The sequence below is a fragment of the Melospiza georgiana genome, chromosome 4 (assembly GCF_028018845.1).
Source record: "Melospiza georgiana isolate bMelGeo1 chromosome 4, bMelGeo1.pri, whole genome shotgun sequence".
NCBI classification, from domain to species: domain Eukaryota; kingdom Metazoa; phylum Chordata; class Aves; order Passeriformes; family Passerellidae; genus Melospiza; species Melospiza georgiana.
Window position 1 is genome coordinate 7060729 of NC_080433.1, and position 19035 is coordinate 7079763.

Below are 19035 nucleotides of genomic sequence, written 5' to 3' on the forward strand. Positions count from 1 at the left end.
ATTCTGGATTAATTTTGAATTAAATTTCTGAATTAAATCCCAGACCTGGGATTACTGAGGGAACACGTAGCTATCAGGAGTGCAAAAAAAAAAAAAATAGCTAATGTTTATTTAAACTCCTCTGACAAGAAAAATTCAATTTTCTTTGCTGCACGTGCAGTAAGGTCTTGCTGTCTGCAAGAACCTAACTCAGAGCTCAAATAAAAAGCCATGATGGGCTGCTAGTAATTCTGTTCCTCAGTCTCTCAGAAGGTTTCATTATTGCCCCTCTTCTAACTCCCATACACTCCTGTCTAATATCCAGCCACAGATGCAGTGATGGGAGACGACAGCAATTCCAAAATCATATTCCAAACCACAGAGAAGATCTCACTCTACCATCAAGGAGACAGATTCTGTTCATTAGCAGTGTAAGCAAAAAGTACATGGATTATGGACTCAGCATGCATAAATCTGCTATCAGACCTGTTCTTTGCACCATGTAGGTGGTCCCAAATGTTTGCTGGCTCTATTTCTTGGCAGATTTGTAAGCTGCACCCTGTTTAAATGCTGAACCTGTAAAAGGACTCTCCCTGCCAGTGTCCACCATTCAAACATCCAATGGGCTCATTACTTCTCTCCTTCATCCTGGGAAATCCCTGGCTGTGGCACTTAAGAGGGCAGCTGGGGAACCAGCCCATGGAAAGGCACGATTTTATTAGACAATAGGCAAATGACATGGCAAAGCAGCATTTTCAAATCAAAGGGGCTTATTTTCAAGCCATGGGGATTATTTAAGGAAAGACTGGTATTTTCCACATCAGCAACTGACATTTTAGCTACAACAGCTCCAATTTTTCACATTGTAAAGGAAGGAACCAAAACGTCCTGGTTGGCTTTGTTACTTTCCAACTGGAAATTGAGGAGCTCCCAGCCCCACATCCTGCTAAGCAGAGTCACAAAGCACTGGGGCTGTGCAGGGTGAATGACCCCAGCTAACCCCATCCCGGGAATCTGCCATTTAAAGGCTTCCAATCACATCCTTTGACAGCCATTAATGGACTGTATCCCCACAGCATGGCAAAACCTTTCCTAATTGATTTGATCCTGTGGCAAAAATCACTAAAATGTCCTGTGCAATAATGCTCCCTTTTGTTCACCTCACACCCCCCTCTCGATCCTGTCTTTTGCCTCACGCCAGGAGAAGCCATTGCTGCCCCTCGTACTGGGCAGGGCTGAGGCCACACCTCGAGTGCTGTGCTCCGTTCTGGGTCCCTCAGTTCAGCAGGGACCCTGAGGTGCTGGAGGGGGTTCAGGGAAGGGCAGTGGAGCTGGGGAAGGGTTTGGAGCATGAGTCCTGGGAGGAGCAGCTGAGGGAGCTGGGTTTGTTTATCCTGGAGAAAAGGAAGTTCACGGGTGACCTTATCGCTCTCTACAAATCCCTGACCTGGGGTTGTACCCGGGGGGGATGTTGGGCTCTGCCGCCAGGAAATCAGCCTCAGGATGAGAGGACATGACCTCGAGCTGTTCCAGGGAAAGTTTAGGCTGGACATTGGAAGGAATTTCTTTACATAAAGGGTGATTCGACATTGAAACGGGCTGCCCAGGGAGGTGGTGGAGTCACTGTCCCGGAAAGTCTGGAAGTGGCAGTCAATGCCACTGCCTGGTTGACAAGGCGGTGCTCAGTCATAAACTGGACTCGAAGATCTCAGAGGCCTTTTCCAACCTCATGGACCCGCAGGATTTTTTCCCCTCAGGGGCAGTGCTCCCCACGCCCCCTTGCAGCTCCATGGGGGACTTGGCTCTCGCCCCGCCGGGCCGGCGGCCCTCAGGGCAGGAGCCGGGAAAGCGAGAAGGAAGCGAACGCGGCGTGCCCGGGAGGCGGCGGGAGGAGCGGGGCTGGGAAGTCCCCGCGGAGGCGGAGGCGGGGACGGCGGGGGAGGGCGGGCAGTCCGTCCGTCAGCTGAGCGGCCATGGGCGCGCCGTGAGGGGTGAGTGGGGACGAGGTCCCTGAGGCCAGCCCAGAGCGGGGGGGTGGCGGTCGCCATGGCCGGGCTGGCCCGGTGACTCGGCGGATCCGGGGTGGGCCCGCGGGAAGGAAGGGCAAGGCGGGGAAGCGCTGTTTTGCGGCTCCTGGGGGCCGGTCTGGCCCAGGGACGGAGCGGCCGTGCCTGGGCAGAGGCGGGTGGGGCTACCGCAGCCTCCCCAGCGGCGCGGTGGGGTTTGCAGGAGAACAGAAAGAGGGGACAAGAAAGCGAAAATGAAAGTTAAAAATCAGCGGAAACGGGCTCTCGGCCGGGCGCCGACAGGGCCGGGCGGCGGGGCCCGGGTGCTGTCAGGGATGGGAAGGGAGTGGGAGATGCGGGAGTCTCGTTTCATTCCCAGAGAAATGCGCTCCTGAGGAAGGATTGGTTAGCCGAAAGACGTCTTTGGGATCATGTGTTTTAGGCCCATGGGGGATTAATGTAGACTCACGGATACTCTGGTGTAGTGGGATTGGAGGTGCCTGTGTGCTCTGACAAGGGATGTGGCTTGCATGTGTTAATAAAATGCGTGTGTGGTAATGCTTTCTTTATAATTGGGCAAGAAATTGAAAGTTTGCTCTTGGCAAACCTTGTAACAGCTGCTTCAGAGATGTCCAGCAAGTCGAAGGGCCGTCCTGCTGAAAATGGAGAGCATTCCAAGAGCAAAATGGAAAATGGAGTGGACAGCATGGCAGCCCCAGCCCTTAACACCTACACTCCGGAAGAGATGGTGCAACAGATGAAAGAACTGATCACTGAGAACAATGAGTTAAAAGGTGAATGCACACGTGAGCTGGTCTTGAAATGCAAGAGCCCTGAGTCTCTTCTGAAGGGTTTGTTTTGTGCTATGAGTATGAATTCTGTGCTTGTCTGCCCTTGCTGAGTAGCATCTGCTGTATAAACAACTCTGCAATGACAATGCCAGTTTGATAATAACACATCAATAGGATATTTGATAGCACACATCAAATTGAATTGGTGTGGTACATTAGGGGGAGAACAACCCAATGTAAGGGTGGCTTACTTGCTCTTGAGTTTTATATATAAGCACTGTGTATTTTAGAGGGTGACATGAAAAACCTCTTCCTATGATGTGCTATTTGCTCATCAACCTCTAAAGGACTATTTTGGTTTGTATTGTAGAAGTGTTTGATCCATTGATCCATTACAAACATTTTGCCAAAGCTGCATTAGGAGGGATGGGTACTGTACCTTCCATACTTCAAAAAGGAATGGTGGCTATGGCAGGGTACATCTGGGAGAAACCAGTAGCCTTCCCTGAAAATTCCTAATGATTTGAGATACATTTACTTCTGGATCTGGAATTTAGGTGTCAGTTATTTCTTCCTTTAAATGATTAGAGCAAAACCTGGGGCATCTGAGAATTTTCTGTGTAAAAGATGGAAGTATCTCCCTGTTTATTTGACAGCAGAGCATGGATTCACATATCTCCTGTATTGTGATTTTACACTGGTGTTTAAATTCTTCCTGAATCATTTTTGGACGTGATCCAACTTTTCTGTCTCATGGGAATCTAGCAGGAAAGTTGTTTGTAGAAGTACATCTGGTATTTTGCTAAAAGGTCTTATATAAGGTAACATTTACAGCTGCTGTAACCCATAACTTGCAGAATCATTCTCCAGACTCTATTTTTTTCCATAACCTGAAGGATTCATGGGCAGTTTATCATATGACATCAGGATGTAATGGAAGTAACTGGAAAGTACAAGTATAAAGGATTTTTAAGTAACCAGCTTTGAGTTACTTGCTTAAAAACGAGCATGTCTAAAATAATTTCACTGACTCTGCCTAAAAATCTTGTGAGCATTTTGCAAGACTGATACTGTTACATACTGGCTTTGTTACTTACAGGGAACTGACTTGGCTCTAAGTTGTTTGGTATATTTCAATGCTGGCAATCGAATCTTAACCAAATAAACCATACATTTTCAAGGGGTGAGACAGAGCACACCAGTTAACTAAAATGTTACAAAACATTGCGGGAGAGCATTGTTGGGCATATTTGAGACATTTGATTTGATAGCATCTGTTTGCATGCAGCAATTCACCAGTCTAGGATGTTTTCCCTGCCAAGTCTCGGTAGTTTCAGAAGCTCACTTCAGCAGTTTTGGGCTGATCATGTGAATACCACACACAGCAAGATACCAGGTATCTCTTGTGAGCAATCCTTCTGGCTTCTTGGTTTAGGAAAAAGTCAAGAAGTCAGTGAGTGTGGGCATGTGATCCCAGCAGTGGATTTAAAGCTGTTTATTATGGTGCTAATGGACTATGATAAGTTTAGTTTTGGTATTTAAGGTACGCCAGACAGAGGCTCACATTTCACACCCAATTATTGCCAACCCATTTGATGCTGAAGAATGCTGAGCTCAGTGTAGTGGAAATCTGCTGTTTCATGGACAGAGTGTTGATGTGATTCAATGTCTTCTCTCTGGCTGCCATTTAGAAGCCATGAAGTTGCACAACCAAGCTATGAAGGACCGATATGAGGAACTTTCCACCTGGAGAGAGAAGCAGAAAGAAGAGCGAGAATTTTATGAGTTAAAGTTTAAGGAGGCAAAGCAGTGCCTGCAGGCCAAGTGCATTGAAAATGAACAGCTACAGCAGCAACTTCAGAGCTTAAAGGAAAGAGAAGGAGGAGCTGAAATGGTAAATAAGGAATTGGTTAGATTGACATGCTTTTGAATTGAAAATCTGGAGCATTCAGTCCCTTCTATGATTCTAGGATTCATCACACTGGGATGGTTTGGAGATTTGTTAATATTTCCATTTTTATCCTTAGCTCTAAGAAATGGTCTTCACCTGACTTACTTTATAAAAAGTGAGGCCTTTCAGAATGTAGAAACAGAAAATTATGGCACACCTGAGATAATTTACTTTTTCTGTTAGCATTTAGTAAACAATAATAATTAAACTTTTTTTTACATAATAAATAAGAACTAGCATTTCTTGCTAATTTTTCATTTACTCTTGGATATCTCTTTACTTTATCCTTCCCTTTACTTGTTAGATTATCTGTCTCTCATGATCATTTGATTGCTTTTTTTATTGTGTTTCCAGGAGCATGTTTCCAGGGAGAAGTTGACATGTAAACAAGCAAAAAAAAAAAAAAAAAGTGTCATCTATTTTTATTGTATCAGCCTTCTTTTCTGAAAGCTCTTTTGCTGAGGTCAGATTAGATCTGTGCTTCTGCTGCTCTGTTTGAGTGTGACTGAGCTTTCTGTCTGTGTCCTGCCTTTGGCTCTGTTACACATCATTCCTAATTTTGCAGGTGGTTGCACAGTAGCCAGGCAACATTTTGCAGGTGGCACTGAAGGCATCTGTGGGCAAAGCTGATCAAAACAAAACCTGCTTTGTTCCCAAATGGTCATGTGAAAAGTTAATTAAGAAGTTCATGCAGAGCCAAACTGATGCATTCTGGTGTCTGGTACCTCCAAGACCCATGTGGATTCTCTGTTGTCTGATGAGAAATGAGTGTATTAACCTTTTTCTCAACAGAGTCACTAGTAGACTCTCCCTTCCTCCTGACTGTTTGATGGAGCTCTGTAAGAAATGTTTCAGCATGTAAATCAAAATTGGCCACTAGGTCAGAAGATGCAAGGGGGGAGAAAGTCATGTTTAAATAGTGTGATTGTGTAAGTATTATTTACACAGTCTTTACAGAATGAAAACTTGTTTCAGGATTGTCAGGAAAATTCAGGATTTCATAAATTGTTCAGAATTTCATAAATCTGGAATATTTTTTAAGGGGAACCAGAGGATTTATAATCTTTCTGCCTGTTGTAGAGGGTCTTGTACTTTGAATGCCTGAAGGATGCTGTTGCCAGAGTTTTCCAGCCTGCTTGAGAAATCTAAAATCTCTGTCATTCCCTGGAACTGACTCTAAATGCATCCTCTTACAGTATAAGCACAAAATCAGAGGCAGCAGAGGGTCAGAGTGGTATTGTGGGATGAGAGACACTGTCAGCACAGAGATAATTTGGAGATTTGGCATAATCATATCTTAGAATGTAATTCAGACTTCAGGAATTGTTCAGAATTTACATTGATGATATGTGCTGTTATAAAACATTATCAGGAGGTGGAAGCTCAGATTACAAAGTGAGGAAGAAACAAACTCACAGGGAAATGTTTCATAATGGGGAGCAGCATTTAAAGGAGAGGAAATAATGAATCTTGCTGGTTATGTAGAGGCTTAAGAGAGGGTTTTGAGTAACCTAGAGAAAGGGAAAAGGCAAAGGAGATGATTGGAATTGGAAAGAGGGAAGTTTGGGGAGAATCTCTGAGGAACAGAGACTTTGTGGAAGGGATCTAGGACTTTGTATGAAGGTCAAGGAATTGGGAGGATTTATAGATGGAAATGGGGTACAAAGAAGCCAGAAGGTGGGGAAAAGTTAAGAATGGGGTGTGTGGGAAAGCTCTCTGCCCACTGGTCTTTTCTCCCTTGAATCTTAGATTTGGGAAAAGAGGAATAGGGATATGGGTGAAAAATGCAATAATTCTGGAAGTTGGTTGATACCCTATGTAGTAGCAAAAGGCAAAAATTTACATCCTAATTATGTGTGCATTCAGAGAACCAGTCCCATATTTTCCAGCAGTGGGATGCGCAGTGTTTCATTTATTTGGTTTTACCATTTAGACTTCTGTTGAGTGAACTAGAACACACTTTAGGAGTCTGTCCTGTTGGGTTTTCAGGCAGGCCTGAAGAGAAGGGATGCAGGACTCTGTTGTGTTGGGCTGTGTGCTCCTGGGCTGCTGTTCCCTGGTGTTGGCTCATGCAGGGTGTGTCTGTCCCAGCAGGCTCCTGAGAAGGAGGTGAGGCAGCTGAAGGCCCAGGTGCAGCGGCTCCAGGCTGAGAAGGCAGATCTGCTCGCCATCATTTCAGAGCTGCAGCTCAAGCTGAACATCTCAGCTGAGGATTCCTTTGTGGAGATTGGGATGAATGTAAGTAAAGGGAGCAACAGGAGCACAGTAAGCTGCAGCCAGGTGCCAGACTAAAGAATTCTGTCATTCTTTCTGTCATTCCTAGATTACCTGCTGTAGAGCACTTGTGTCTTAAAGGACTTGGAATTATTTTATGTCCTTCCACTCTAAAGCTCTAAGCAAATTAACTTCATGGATAGCCTCTATTGCAGTAATTAAAAATGTTAAGTCCTGATGTTCCCAGAAATTTCAACCATCTTTTGTTAAGAGGCAACACCTGTGCATAAATGGGGCATTTTCTTTTGAAAGTGGGGCTTACTTCCTACTGACAGATAAATAGAGATGCAGGCAAACAAAGCTTAAGTGCAAAACTCTAGAGAGTTTGCCTCCCTAGAGGCAAAAAAATGTACTTTTTTTACTGTTCTTGTATCTGGAATCTCTTCACAAACTGAAATGTGAAAATGTAGCCTCTGCTACCCCTCTATTCCCCATGTCATCCCTTTGGAAAGTAGATGTGCAACAAGAAATTTTAAAAATGTAATTAAAATTTGTTTGGAGTTGTCAGAGAAAAAATAGGGGTACATTCTCCTTTTTATTTGCTAGAAGGATTCTCCTTTGGGCTACAAAGTGGGTTTGTAGGAGTGGGGAGTTTGTCAAGGAATGGGGTTTGTAGAGGGAAAGAAGAGTTGTTCTTTTAGGAGGCTGGAGAGTGATCTCTGGGCTTATATTGAAAGTCACCTGCAGTGCTGCTGACTTGCTGTGTGCCCAGTCATCTTCAGGGGAGAGTGGCTGTGGAAGTTGCTGATGAATGGAGAAGGGCAAGTCTCATTGTTGTTCCTATTCTCTAATCAAGCTGGAAGAGATACAGGGAAAGGCATGTGAAGTATTTAAATTAAGAATTTCCAAACATGAAGATAATCTGTGGGAGTTTTTTTATTTATCTGTATTGCCATGATAGCAATTCTCCCTGTTTTTCTTCATTCCTTAAATAAATAAAGTCCTGCTGTTCTGCTTAGATAAAATACTGAGCTAATAGTGTTTTTTTCTCTCCTAGGAAGGAGAAATAAACAGAACTGCAAAGGAACATCAAGAGAATAGTGGTGAAATGCCCAGTGATGTTGCTGTCTACATGTATGTAGGTTCTTGTGTGATATGTGTGATTCAGACTTCTGCCTTGAGTTTTGTTTTCAATGTAAGGGAATTTCTTTCTAAGAGGAATGCACTAGAAAATCCTCTTTTTCTTTGGCTTTGCACCCCTCCATTGCAGTAGCTCTACCTCATAGCATGCAGCAAGACCCTCAGCTCTCTGACATTTTTCCTTCCAATTTTTACTAGCTGACAAGAGGGAGTGCATACTCTGGCAAGTTGGGCAGGCATTTGTGGACATTCTGACTTGCCAGCTCTTCAGACTTTTAAGGGAGGCCAAACAGAAAAGACAAAGAGGCTGCAGGGACTTGCTCCCTCCTAATCATTGGAGACCATCCAATAGAGTATCTGTCCTCTACCCAATTATATTGGTGTTGGTAAGAGTCAGAGGTCTTACAGTCTTTCAGATCTGACCCTGTTGGAGTGTGCTTGGTATGAAGTGTTTCCATGATGGGGTAGACACACAGTACAACACAGTCCTTGCTTTTCAGGTTATTGGGTTTAAGGTGGCAGCATTCTGTTCAGGTTACTTCTCAAAATTCAATCTTTACATCAGCACCAGGACACAAGGGACTTTCTTGCCCCTGGCTGAACCTTTACTCCACGTGGACATAGACATATGATACTGTTCAGCTTTCTGCTTTGGATACTGCCCAGTTTAGCAGCTAGATGGTTTTGGCTGAACTCTTATTTACTTTGTGCCTTTGCTTTTGAAAGGGAAGGATACAGAAAATGCTAAGGACATAGCAGGCCAGAAAGCTGTGCTCCATGTTGTCACTCCTATGTCACTGCAAGGGAGTGCTTCAGTGTAATATCAGAGAAACTTGTCCCTCAGCATGCAGATAAGTTGAAGGAGGAAAAAAAATAAGGATGTTACAGTTGTGGACAAAACTGAAAGAGTTGCTGACCACAGACCAAGCTGCAAGTATTAAGCTTGTTGTTAGCTGTGGCTTGTGAGAACACTGATTATAAGACATTCCCTGTGGAACTTGCTTACCTTTGGAGGAGAGTCTGGGCCATATCTACAAGAACAGGGGGCATACGTAGCTCTGAAAATATTTCCAGTGTCACCACGTGCCTTTGTCCAGTGCTGAAACTTCAGATGGGTGCTGTTAACAAGTTCAGTGAAATGTGATCCACTCAGGATGGATTTATTTCTGTAAGGGTAGAACTGCACTAAAAATCCCCTGATAAAAATTATTTACTTAAAATATCCTGGCTGAACACTGTCTTTTGGGTATTGAATTTTGCTCACCAGAGGTTTCTAGCTCTCAGAAGCACACAGAAGACTCTGCTTTGCTTTCTTTTCTGAACTACAAAAGCAGAACTTTAAACACATGTTGTTTTACAGCTGAGACTCTGAAATATACAGTCTAACTTCCCTGTCATCCATGCAGTTTGGGGATTTTGACTTTCTGTCTAGATGGCCATAAAAATGGATATAATGGAACACATTATTTTATCACTTATCCTATTTTTTGGAGCTTTGTATTTGTTCTGGTTCAATTTACAGTAGCAAAATATGATTTTGAAAAGAGCTATAGAATATGAGGAGGGTAAAGTGTTAGAGAGATCTTTTTTTCTGAACAAGAAAGTGATTTCTGATGAGCATTTTTGGTGGGATATGCTTTCTTTTCCATAAAGGAGCAAGGCAGAGGTAGAAATGTTCCGTGCTTTATTGTAAGAAAAAATTGTTTGTAGGAATGGACAGCAGCACTTTGCAGAAAGGGCAGCAAAACAGGTCAGAATAAGTGCACTGGGTTTTGTATTGTCATAACTGCTTTTGCTTCCCTTGCTTAGTGCTGAATTGTTCCCTCAGCTGGAAGGGGACTGCCTGTGCCCTTCATTTGCACCCACAGGGGCTGTGGCTGCTGCTCTTGGCTCTTGGCAATTGGGAATGAGCCCTTTGCTCAGAGCACTGTTTCCAGCACGGTGTGAATTGTGGATTCCAGACTGGATTCCAGCATTAGGGTTGAGGGAGTGTGCTGCTAAAGGGGTTGCTGTTGTTATTTACATCCGGTCTGGTTTGGTTTGAAGCAGGAGCAAATCTGCAGATGAATCAAAGAATTTGGAGTCTGAGGAGCTAACTGTGAGCCAGCTGCTCTGCAGCCTTAGAAATGAAACTCAGAAGAGGGAAAAACTTGAGGAGGAGCTGCAGGATCACAGAGAGAGGTATGAAGTAGGTGCACTGTAACATTTGGAGCTGTTTTCTTTCAGGGCTGCAGTTACCAAGACTCTGAATGATCAACAACAAGCTGAAATATCAGTGTGATTTGAGGAATTTCCTGAGCCCTCTGTTGTAATAACATTTTGTGGTTTTCTGTATAGGGATAAACCACAGTTTTCTTGCAAGGGATTTTATTTTCATTTCCTGAAGTGCCACAGATCAAGGCAAATGACCAATTTCCTCTTGGGTTTGAACTATCCCTGGGTTATTCAGAAAGATAGGATCACTAGTTGAGGCTCTTCTCCCCATTTACTCCTCCATAGTTATTTGGCTTTGGATGAATCATCTCTGTGTGTGGCCTTAACCAAATCACTATGTCTAAAACAGGTCCTCTTCGTGATACTGCCATGCTACATTTAGCAGTGTGTGAGCTTGCAAAAGCTCCTTAGAAATGTCTAAAATAAGTTTAATTCCAGAGTTTTCACAGTGAGACCTGTATGAGGGTCTGTCTCAGTTCTGTGGGTGTAAATCAGCACAACTGTTCAGGAATGGCCAATTGCCCAAGCAGTTCCAGATCCCCACTTCAGAGAAACAGAGTAAGACATTATCTACTGTGAAAGGTTGGTGTCACAGTAATTGCTTCTATGTGGTCTTCCCAGAAGAGGTAATGAGCCATAACCAAACAATTCTTAGAACCTCAGCCCCTGAAAGTACCACAGGAAACCAGAGACAATATTGATCACTGGATTCAGTGAACAGAATGATCTGTTTCCAAAGAGCTGGCACTTTTGGACTGTACCAAAGATCCCTTTGGACTGAATGTCATGACCTTCATCACACCTGCAGACTTACACATCCATTTTAATTAAATGTACAGTGTCCTGTGTTCTTCAAGAACCCCCATGATTGTGCAGGCCTTCCTGTATGTCTGTGCTTTCCGTTCTGGCTTGTGGTTTTTCTGTGGCTGTGATGTTACAAAGAGAGTCATCACTTGCATGAAATCCTTGTATAGTCACAACCTCACCTGAAGCATAAGCCAAATCCATCATTATTGGCTCTTTCTCTTTTCCAGACTGTCAAAGCTGGAGAAGGAGACCAGAAGCTGCCTGGAGAGTGGGACACAAACTGAACAGGAAGAAGAGAGTTCAGAAGCTGTAAGTTCCTGTCCTCAGTCAAGATGCAACAACATAGAGCTGCCTTGTTGAGGTCACCAACCTCAGAGTCTAGATTTCCACTTGCACTCAGGGAGCACAGGGCAATTGTCCTGCCCAGGTAATGGAAGTGAACTTTGATGCATCTTAGAGGTGGTTCCACATTCCAGCAGCCACTGCAAAGGGATGGGACTGGGGGCCAAGTATTCAGGAAGCTTGGCATAACTGCAGTTATACCACATTGCCCTGGCCATGCCCAGTAAGCAGAGAGAAATACAATAATTTCTACCTCCTGAAATCATCTAGACTGTGAATTTCCTCACTGCTGCCTAAGTCAGCTTTTGAATCAGAATTCAGTGACAGCATACTGTAAAACAGACTTTAAATGTGGAGCTCATATGGCACCTGCTTTAGGTTTGTTCATGTTTTCAGTGGGGTTACAATGGTGGGGCATAACTATTTTAGATTGAGATGCAGTTCCAAGCAGAAACTTAGTCCTGATATTCTCAATTAAGATTTGAAAGAGTGTTGGGGGTGGGATTCAGCTCCAGTCAGATGCTTCAACTTCTGTGCCTGCAGCTGTAAGTTTCTATGTGAGGTGAGTGCAACCCCTTAGCCTTGGAGATCCATGCTGGTTCAGTGCAACTGCACAATACAGGCAGCTAAGAGTGCTTGTATGTGAGGTGTGAGTTTGTGAAGTGCTGCATGGGAATTGGAAATGTGCTGTGGGACCTGCTGGAGACCTGTGCCCTTCTGAAGGTCAGGAGAAGTATTTTAGGGCAGGCTTGGTTAAACAAGACCAGTCTGCCCTTCCTAGGAAAAGCAGATGATGTCTTGGTTAATTAATGTTTTCCAGTGCTCTTATCTCCACTTTGCCTGAGTTACAGCCTGGGCCAGTACTCCTCATTGAAGTGGACACTGAGGTCAGCCCTTGTGCTGGCAGCTGTTTCCATGTACACTGTTGTGTTTCTTCAGAGGCTCCTGTCAGCAGAGCTCATGTTACCTGCCTCTGTGGTAAAATGGAAATCTTTAGTGGAACAATGGAGGGGGTGCAGTGTGGAATAATTGTGAAGCCTTGTAGATGAGGGCTTATTACTGAGTATAGACTGTAACTGTGCAAACTAACTTAGGCAGTTTTCTCTAGTGAGACTTCCTACTTACCTTTCTTAGCCTGTAACTTTACTATCTTAAAATGTACATATGTAATTTTCTTTTTTTTTCTCTAAAAGGTTGGCAGTGAAGTAGAAGCCCTGAATCTGCAAGTTTGTGCTCTGTTTAAAGAGCTTCAGGAAGCCCATGAGAAGTTAAAAGAAGCAGAATTGATTCAGAAGAAACTTCAAGAAAAGTAAGGCTCAGAAGAGCAAAAGTTCTGTCATGACACCCAGTACTTGTCTGACAACTCCCATCTTGGGAAACTCACCAGCTCTACAAATACCAACTAAAATAACTGTTTCATAGAAGTGCTGTCAAAGAGTGCTCCTTCTTTGTAAGTGGTGAAGTGCAGAAATACAGCAATTGTCAGAAAGTCTGAGCTGCCAACCTAGTTCTGCAAATAGAACCTCAGTGCCTTGAATTATAAGATTTGGGTTGTAACCCTCCGTGATGTAAAGAAAAAATCTTTTCTGTTTTCTCCTTCACATAATCAATCCCTATTCTGACTTTAGAGGAGAAAGCCAAGGGACTTGGTTATAACCTTTTCACATGAGCTGGGCTTTGGAGAAAAGCTCTGGGCTTTTGAAGAAAATTGTGTAGGTTATAGAAGTGGTTACAAGACCCTATTTTTTTTTGCTTAGTTTCCTGTCAAATTCCAGTTCTTTGAGATTCATAGTAGTAAGAAAATTAATGTTGGTTTCTATAGCTTTGTTTTCTGATGGTTGTGTATAGACTGATTTTTGTCTTTCCCTGTTTTTCATCAAAATATGCCTTTCAAGTGAACAAATACTCTTTTTGCTATATGCCTCTTGGGAAAAATCCATTAGGAGAGGGTGAGAGAAGAGATCAACCTTTTTTTCTTTGCTATCAGGTGCCAGGTACTGGAAAGAAAAAGCTTGGCTGCTGCATCAGAATTGGAGGAGAAGCAGCAGCTGATATACACCATCAAGAAGCTGGAACTTCAGGTGGAGAGCATGCAGGCAGAGGTCAAGCTGGAACAAGCCAAGACACATGAAGAAAAGTGAGTATGACTTGGCTTTGTATTCCAGGAAGGCATTATCAGTGAAGAAGAGAAGTCCAAGGGAACCCAGCCAAAGGAGAATTGAATCTGAAATACTACTTTTGTGTCCTGTACCCTTTGAAACCATGCTGTGTTTGTAGATTATGAGGTAGAAGTCTGTATTCTTTCCTCTACTGAACCCCTCACTTAGGAATACTTGAGCTTTCAACTCTGACTTGTATGTTCCTTTAACCATAAAGTCCAAGGTGGAATAGATCCAGGTGTAACATTGAAGTGGAGGAAGCAGAGAAGTGACAACAGCTGTGCCGCTGACCAGCAGGGGTAAATACGGACACCTCCTAGAGGGCAGGGACAAGTCAGATGCTGACAGTGCTGGGAAAGTGACTTTAATGAAGAGGTCTGCAATCCCTACAATATCTTTGCACTAGGAGAGTCAAGTGTGTGGTCAGGCTGAGGTAAAGAGAGGCTGTTTGCTTTGGCTCCCTGCTCCCTTTCATGTGCAGTCTGTGTAAGGAGTGTGAAAATGTCAGTCCAAGCTGGTCAGAGAGGCTGAACTTCCTGAAGGACACATCTTCAGCTGCTGCAGAAGCTGCTCATTGTCTTCAGAGTCTGTGTCTGATAAATTCTCCTTCACTTGAAGTCTGAATCAAGACTTGGATGTCTTCCTAAGAAGGGTATAACATTGAACAGAATTTGTGAGCTTCATATAAAAAAACCAAATGATGGATTCTTCAATATGAAATGCAGTGATCAGTAAGGACACTGGTTTGACTCAATCAATGGATAGAGCAGCACACAACTCATTGGAAGAGAGATGTTGAGACATGGGGCATGACTTTTTCTCACCAGAAATGCATGCTGATTTGCAAGGAGCTGGTAGTGACTTTTTTTTATGTTCTAACATTATTCAGATTTCAAATAATTGTTTGAAATTTTCATCTCTTTTCTTGTCATAAACAGGACAAGATACAATAACCTCCAGGATTCATATAGCAAGCTCCTTCCAGAACTCACTGAGGCAAAGAAAAAAATTGATGAAATGAAACTCAAAGAGGTAAACTCATCACAAGAAGAAATCATAATTAATTAAGGGTGAGGGGGAAGGGATGGGAGAACATCTTTAAAATCAAATTTGGTCAGGAAACAACTGTCATCCCTTCTACATAATTACATGCAACATAGCACTGCTCTGATGAACATAGATCCTGTGCTGTCAGTTACAGAAAACTTTATCCACACATCAGTACTTCCATGGTGGTTTTGGGTAAGGTCTAATCTGCAGTGCAGTGCAGCACAGAGTCCAGTCCTCAGACAGAAGTGATAGATACATCAGTGTTCCTGCAGCATCACTTATAAAAATGTGGGAAGGTAAATCTCTAAACATTTTTGTATTCTTAAATAGAATGCCTGCCACAGTGAGGCCTTGTTAGGAACTGAAGCACTGTGGAAGTGCCACATTGTTCTGTGTAATTTCAGAAACTGGGAAAACATCTTTTACAGTGTCCACTAGGGGGTTGTCTGTTAACTTGATACAATGTAGTTTGAAAGCTCAAAACTAATCTTTAAGGTAAAATATCAGTTACCACTGCTGTCTTAGTCCAAGTTCCTTTGGTGACCAAAATGGGAACCTTTTCCAAGGACAGGAGGAGTAAGAAGCAAACTTTCACTTCAAGGAGTTCATGTAGTAATCACAATTCTTCTTTGCAGCTGGACAGAGTAGATAAAGCTGTGGTGGAACAACTGACAGCAAAGGTGGAGTTGGCAGAACAAGCCCTTGCTGCAAAGCAGCTCCAGATAGATGAAATGAAGCAGCTAATTGCTAAGCAAGAGGAGGACCTTGAAACTATGTCTGTGCTCCGTGCTCAGGTATCAGCTCTTTACACAAACTGGCTCCTTCCCCACCCAGTATTCAGAAACCAGGAGGTATTTAATGGCTCACTCTGAAATGCTGAATACATTTTCTCAACTTGAAAGCATAACACCCCTTACTTGGCTTGTCTTGCAGAGCCTTTACCCACAGTATTCTGGGGCTCTAGGAGGAACTGTGTATGCTGGAGTCTGGCATAACAAACAAGTTGGGAGTAGATGTGTGTTTAGAACCACTGGCTTAAGAATCACTGCATATGTTTTAGGAATGGTTTTACTCAAACCAGCATGTGTTAAGTGACTAAAAAGGGTTTGCCTCACATTTAAGGCACAGAACTGGCATCTTGGCCTGGTTCCACTATCTGAACCTCAGATTTGTCAGTGTAATCAGTCAAGTCACCTCCTCACTGCTTGTCTGTGCCTCCTTTCTGCCTCTGTACAGCAGAGGCAATACCTGTGTCCCAGGTAAGGCACTCAGAGTATCTTTTACAGAGTCCAGAAAGCATTAGGCTTCCTTCACCTTAGGAGAAAGGCAGGTCATGGCTTTGCAGTGTGTGTGTGTTTTGAGTAGATGCAGATTATGATACAGATTTGTGATTTTGACATGTAATATACAAATATGGTTCAAAGTTACAAATTTTCAGCCTGATTTCATTTCTCTGATCAGATGGAGGTTTATTGTTCTGATTTCCATGCTGAGAGGGCAGCAAGAGAGAAGATCCATGAGGAGAAGGAGCAGTTGGCTGTCCAGCTGGCATACCTACTAAAAGAGCAGCAAAACTTTGAAGACCTTGGCCGGTGAGAACAGCCTTTGGCTGAACTGCCTTTGCACTGTCCTGTTACTCTGTTCTGGTGTTGACCAACATTGTGAGCATCTCAGTGGAAAGGCAAATAACTTTGCAGACATTTCTTGCTTAATTTGAATTTAAAAGGAGAAAAAAAATGAATTGGCAACTTCTCAATTTTCTGGTAGAATCTCTGTAACGTGTTAGTTCTTAATTGGGTGCCTTCGTAAGTTTTCATTTCGGATAATGCATGCTTGGTAAATTCTCTCTGTTGATCCATGTGAGTCTCTTTGGGTTTTGGCCTCAGTTTTAGCTGTGATTCTGCAGCAAATCTTCCTGCATGTGTGCCAGGGATATCTGCTGCTTCTCCAGGAGGCAGTGGTGAATACACAGTTCTGAGTACTGTGGTAGTTGAATCAAGTTATGTTTCACATTAACTGCACACTGAGTCCTTTTTATGGTATAACTTGCTTTTCTACTTAAAGCAAATTTGCAGTTTTCCCTGAACAGCTGAGAGTCCTTGGAGTTTTCCAGAGAAGGGTGCCCTGGATCCCTAGGTGTGTGGCTGCCCAAATCCTGCTGCTGGTGTCACTTGCATGACCCTGATTTCAGCAGACCTCTGGCATGATCTCACAAAGCAGTGGCATTTCTAGGCCCTGTTTCTGAGCAGCAGTTGTGAACTGAATGCATGACCAGTTGACAGGAGTCTGTTTTCAGAGCCCTTGACCTGTTTATTACCCACAGAAGCTCTCTGGCAGAGATGCAGAGTCGCCACGGAGCCAGGATGCCGGATGGGGAGCGCTCACCTCACCTTGTCCAAAGAGGTACTGCAGGCACCTTCTCCAGCCCTCAGGGGCAGGTTCAGGTTACAGCAGCTCTGCTTGGCTGCAGACAGCTTCCCTGTGGTTATCTCTCTGCAGAGAGCAAAATAAGGTAATGCAATAGTTCATCATTTATCTTCTCTGCTTGCAGGAACCAATAGTCAAGACTGGCCAGAGCAGCGGAATATTTCTATTTATGCATGTCCTAAATGTGAAGAAATTCTACCTGATTTGGACACACTGCAGATTCATGTTATGGACTGCATTAATTGAGTGATGCCCTCCAGTTCTTTGTCTTCTGGAATTTTACCTGCCAAACACTTGGGAGTTTTTCCTTCTTGCTCAAATAATGCTCAGCTCTTATGTCCTATGAAGGAGATTTTCAGGAGTTTGCTTTGCTAATTCAATGGGAAAAGGGTAAAAACTCTTCCCATGTCCTGTAGTGACTAATCTTCTTGTAATCTGCTTTAGGGAAGGAGTTTTCATAGATTAACAACATGGATGTGGTACAGAACTTGCAGTGTGTCTGCTGCTATGAAACCTTTCAGGAACATTCCCCTGAAGTGCTCTGCTCCATGGCTACTCTGCAGAACAGGGCTGAATCACTGAAGTCAGAGGAGAGATGAGATATTTGCTGATCAAATATATATATACATATATATATATAAAAAATAAATGTGAGCCTGTAAATACTTCATCTCTTACATACTACATACCAGGAAAGTAATACACACAAAAATGCTGTTTGAGGAGCTTTCAGCAAAATGGAATAGTGCTGTATTCATCAAGAATGGGAAGTGAACCCTGATGTTTCTCCAGATGGCCATTTCATTGCTGCCCTTGTGACCATACTAATCTGATGTTACATTTTTGATGGCTTATGTAACTCCTTGCTTTAGCCAGATGTGGGTAAGGTTTAAAATGGATCAGCTAGGTCTGATACATGTAGCTCCTGCTGTACTCAAGTCACTTGGTTTTATAGAACTGTTCATTTTTATGATGTTGTCTTAATTTTTCTTTATTATAATACAAGCATTTGAACTTGTACAGTATTGTGGTGGAAAGCACTGAGATGGATGTAACCTAATTTAAAAAGAGTATAGTGGATTTTCACGTATCAAAATAAATCTGCTACAATTATGAATTTATCTGTGCCTGTGAGTACATGGAAGACTGGAACAGGATTTCAAATTCCTATGTCAGAAAAGCTTGTATAGAAAAAACTGTAGTGGATTAGTTCTATTCTTGTCCTCCCAGGTGTTTTTATCTCAACAAGAAGGAGAAAATCCCTTTTTTTCGTTGTAATTTGAGTAAGTTTTTTACTTTGCTTGTTGTCACTGTTGTTTTAATTATCACTTTTAGACTCTGGATTCTTATTTCCTGTTATAGCTCATCTATAGCTTCATCCATAATTTCAGGTAACACAAGAGCTGACTGTTGTGAGTAGGTATTTATCAGCCTTGTTGCAACCTTCTTCATCAATTACAAGTAGATGCAATATCTTACTGGCTTTTAACTGGTTCCTTTTGACAGTAGGATTTATAGGGTTTTCTTTTTTACCCTGAATCCTGTTTTATTATGGGAGTTGTGACAGTTACAGATTCTGCAATGATCAAAATCTGATGGAAATGCTACTAGGCCAGAAGCAAACTAACAGAATAATAGAGCTGATTTCATCTGAGAAGTATTAACCTTAATGAAAACACAGAAAATCAGTGTGAAAGGCTGAAGAAGGAATAACTAATGCATTTGTCAAATCAAAATGAATCATCTGAGGAGGTTTCAGAGAGAGGGGATGTTAGCACAGGGGTGCTAAGAGGAAAACATGGGCATTAGGTGAAATAGGTCTTCACAGAAAGATAAAAGAGCAGGTCTAATAGCACAAATCAGGAGGGGCATGGAACTGCAAGGAATAAAGCCACAATACACTGAAACCTGTTCATGCTACAGGGAAGATTATTTTTTGCTGTCATTACTTAGTG

At 42.9% G+C, this 19035-nt stretch overlaps 1 protein-coding gene across 5 annotated transcripts; it reads left to right on the plus strand.

Annotated features, from left to right (window-relative positions):
- Nucleotides 1-1908: 1908 nt before the first annotated feature.
- On the plus strand, nucleotides 1909-18201 carry OPTN (optineurin). 5 transcript variants are annotated; one of them, XM_058023515.1, is made up of 14 exons: nucleotides 1909-1970; nucleotides 2603-2779; nucleotides 4468-4670; nucleotides 6819-6965; nucleotides 7999-8075; nucleotides 10128-10262; nucleotides 11330-11411; nucleotides 12638-12753; nucleotides 13432-13581; nucleotides 14542-14635; nucleotides 15289-15447; nucleotides 16115-16245; nucleotides 16977-17056; nucleotides 17205-18201. In XM_058023515.1, exons 2-14 carry the CDS (start codon nucleotides 2614-2616, stop codon nucleotides 17324-17326), a joined length of 1662 nt encoding a protein of 553 aa, XP_057879498.1. In that variant the 5' UTR covers nucleotides 1909-1970; nucleotides 2603-2613; the 3' UTR covers nucleotides 17327-18201. The 5 variants fall into 5 exon arrangements, with proteins under 5 accessions (XP_057879498.1, XP_057879501.1, XP_057879499.1 ...); XM_058023518.1 differs by having other exon boundaries at nucleotides 16980-17056; XM_058023516.1 differs by having other exon boundaries at nucleotides 10131-10262.
- The last annotated feature ends 834 nt before the right edge of the window (nucleotides 18202-19035 follow it).

What these genes read in the sequence shown, in the direction of transcription:
- OPTN (XM_058023515.1), top strand. Translation starts at nt 2,614, where the DNA reads ATGTCCAGCAAGTCGAAGGGCCGTCCTGCTGAAAATGGAGAGCATTCC. An exon ending in TTGTGGAGATTGGGATGAAT is followed by an intron (nt 6,966 to 7,998) that starts GTAAGTAAAGGG and finishes TTTCTCTCCTAG; the next exon opens with GAAGGAGAAATAAACAGAAC. An exon ending in CTGCAGGATCACAGAGAGAG is followed by an intron (nt 10,263 to 11,329) that starts GTATGAAGTAGG and finishes TCTCTTTTCCAG; the next exon opens with ACTGTCAAAGCTGGAGAAGG.